Consider the following 2,921-nt stretch of genomic DNA (forward strand, 5'->3'; position numbering starts at 1 on the left):
TTTTTCAAAAAATCACAGAAAAAAAAAAATTTTTAAAGGTTTTTTTTTTTTTTTTTTTTTTTTACTATCAGAATTAATCTGTTGTCACACACTATACAGTTTTTGGAATAAATCAATTAAACTCTCTTAAGCACTTTTATTTATTGACACCAGTTATAAAGTTTGGGGTTGGAAAGATTTTTATTGAATATTTTAATGGATTTTTTTTAAATACATTTCTTACGCACACCAAGGCTAACACAGCAATACTGTAAAATATTATTACAATTTAGAACTGTTTTCTATTTTAATAATGTATATTTTGAAATGTAAATTATGCCTGTGATGGTAAAGCTGAATTTTCATACTCCAGTTTTTAGTGTCACATGATCCTTCAGAAATGATGATGATCTTGTGCTCAAAGTTTTATTTCTATTATCCATGTTGAAAACAGTTGTACTGATTAATATGTTTGTGGAAATGGTGATACCATTTCTTTAGGACGTTTTGATGAATAGAAAGTTCAACATACAAATGTTTCATAACTTTATTAATCTCTTTTTTACTTTTAAACGGTAGTGTATTTATGTGCTTTTAGATGACCAATTTGTATTTTAGTACATATGAGAATGAACATATGATCACAAGGGAAGCAGGTACAAACCCTTTCTCTGGTTCTATGACAGTGGCTCCAGTGTAGTCCTCCCCACCCTCCGTCCTCACCACTGGCATCACCAGATCCTGCTTCATAGCCTATAATTAAGCCATTGAAAATACATTTTAAGCACAATGTTTGCTAGGTTTGTTATATTAACATATGTTACAAAGAGACATGCACAGACCTGTCTCAGGAGCTGTGAAACCACTTTAATCTGCTGTCCACGAGAGAGCAGGTAGGTCAGGGGCACCCCAGTAACTCTGGCCATTTCCATGTAATTAATGACGCACATTAACTTCTGCAGCAAGCGCAGGGGCAGATACGCATCCTTCAGACAGTACACAGCCAAACGCCTGCGGGTCTGCTCATTCCCATTCTAATAAAAAAAAAAAATAGAGAGAGAGGAAAGACAGTTTTTTGAGGGTTTAGTGGACACCACATGTTTAAGATGGAGCTGAGGGATCTGATTGGCTATAAGAATAGGACAGAGATCTGATTGGCTGCACCTGTAGGTCTGTGATGATAGAATGCTGCACATCCTCCTTCTGCTCCTGCAGAAAATGAAAACTGACGGCGTTTAGTGTGTAAGAGCGTAGTTTATAATCCCTCAGCAACACCTGCAACAGAAAAAAATTGGGTGAGTTACAGCATGTGCAGTCATGAATCAATATGATGACACAATTTGAGAGTTTAAGTGTGCGTACCTGTAGTAGGTCAAACTGCACACGTCCCTCCATATTGACTGTTTTGTTCTCTCTGCGGCCCATCTGCTTGCTCTGGAAGCTGGAGTCTTTCAGGACCGATTTACTGCTCCACACACGACCCAGATATGGGAACACATTCACCTACGGAGAGAGATGATTGACTCAAATATATCATCACCCCTGCCTGAATTAAAATATAAAGCCTTTCTGACATGTGCCACCACTAATCCCACTGGGTTTGTGTTCACTTCCCATCACAAAAGACAGTACCAGTACTAAAAATAGTAAATAATCTTGGTGTGAAAACATATAAAAACATATATAAAAAAAGTTGCCTTTAAGGTTGCAGCTCTGTTGAGGAGGTACGGAAGGTCAAAGTTCTGGATATTGTAGCCAGTGATGATATCAGGATCCACTGTCCTCACAAACTCAGCCCAACTCTGAGATAATCACACATACACATTTTTATTATTATTGCACCATGTAAATTTACATTTGAAAGAAAATGCACATGTAAGCATTTCAGTGCAAGTATAGTTCTGAGAATCTGTGAGTATGAACCTGCAGTAGCAGTTTCTCTTGCGTAAAGCAGAGAATCTGGGAGCCCACTATACTGGCACAGCTCTGTAAGGTGAAGACCGTCCGGATAAACGGCTCCTTCTCTCCCTGACGCTGCACCATAGAGGCGATCTGAATCACAGGATCAATCTCCGGCTCTGGAAACACGCCTGTAACACACACAAACAGTTCAGTTATTTACACAGCAGGATATAACACAAAAGCACAAGCACACAAGTGGCACATTGTGGCTACTACTTACTACTTAGAATTAAAAATAAATAAATAAATAAATAAAAAGCTGTTCAAATAAAAAAAAAATATCAAAAACCCAATTAGGTAGAAATGTAGTTGGGTGGAAACTATAAATCAGTGGTATAACATTTTCAATGGTATAAAATGTGTTATTAGGTTCGGAAAAAAGGTTTAGTGTAGATTATTTGATTCGGAAACAAAAAGTACTTGTAACATTTCTTAAATAATTTAACAGTAAAAACGCTTTGAAATGTTTTTCTAATTAAATACAAAAAATATATTTGATATTTAAAAAAATATATTATTATCTGAAACCATTCAAATTTGAACTTGTGGATTGCTAAATGTAACCCTGGATCACAAAACCAAAGGGTCAATTTTTTTAAAATTGAGATTTATAAGTTGAGCAAATAAGCTTTCCATTGATGTATGGTTTGTACGGATAGGACAATATTTGGCCGAGATACAACTATTTGAAAATCTGGAATCTGAGGGTGCAAAACAATCGAGAGAAAATCACCTTTAAAGTTATCCAAATGAAGTTCTGAGCAATGCACATTACTAATCAAAAATTTTGTTTTAATATATTTACAGTAGGAAATTTACAAAATATCTTCATGGAACATGATCTTTACTTAATATCCTAATGAGTTTTGGCATAAAAGAAAAATCGATCATTTTGACCCATACAATGTTTTTTTGGCTATTGCTGCAAATATACCCCAGCGACTTAAAGGGGTCCTATTATGCTTTTTCACTTTTTAAAT

General features: G+C 35.4%; 1 protein-coding gene across 1 annotated transcript in view; it reads right to left on the bottom strand.

Annotated features, from left to right (window-relative positions):
* The window catches only part of LOC107560742 (DNA polymerase delta catalytic subunit-like), a gene marked incomplete at its 5' end in the record, with an annotated part of 6,095 nt that overhangs the window by 1,534 nt on the left and 1,640 nt on the right, over positions 1-2,921 (bottom strand). The window contains 6 exons of the mRNA XM_016244999.1: positions 644-732; positions 822-1,013; positions 1,144-1,254; positions 1,342-1,482; positions 1,677-1,781; positions 1,903-2,069. Coding sequence (XP_016100485.1) covers positions 644-732; positions 822-1,013; positions 1,144-1,254; positions 1,342-1,482; positions 1,677-1,781; positions 1,903-2,069 — 805 coding nt within the window. The remainder of the gene's footprint in view (positions 1-643; positions 733-821; positions 1,014-1,143; positions 1,255-1,341; positions 1,483-1,676; positions 1,782-1,902; positions 2,070-2,921) is intronic.

Source organism: Sinocyclocheilus grahami, unplaced genomic scaffold (genome assembly GCF_001515645.1).
Source record: "Sinocyclocheilus grahami isolate Dianchi unplaced genomic scaffold, SAMN03320097.WGS_v1.1 scaffold741.1, whole genome shotgun sequence".
Classification (NCBI taxonomy): Eukaryota; Metazoa; Chordata; class Actinopteri; order Cypriniformes; family Cyprinidae; genus Sinocyclocheilus; species Sinocyclocheilus grahami.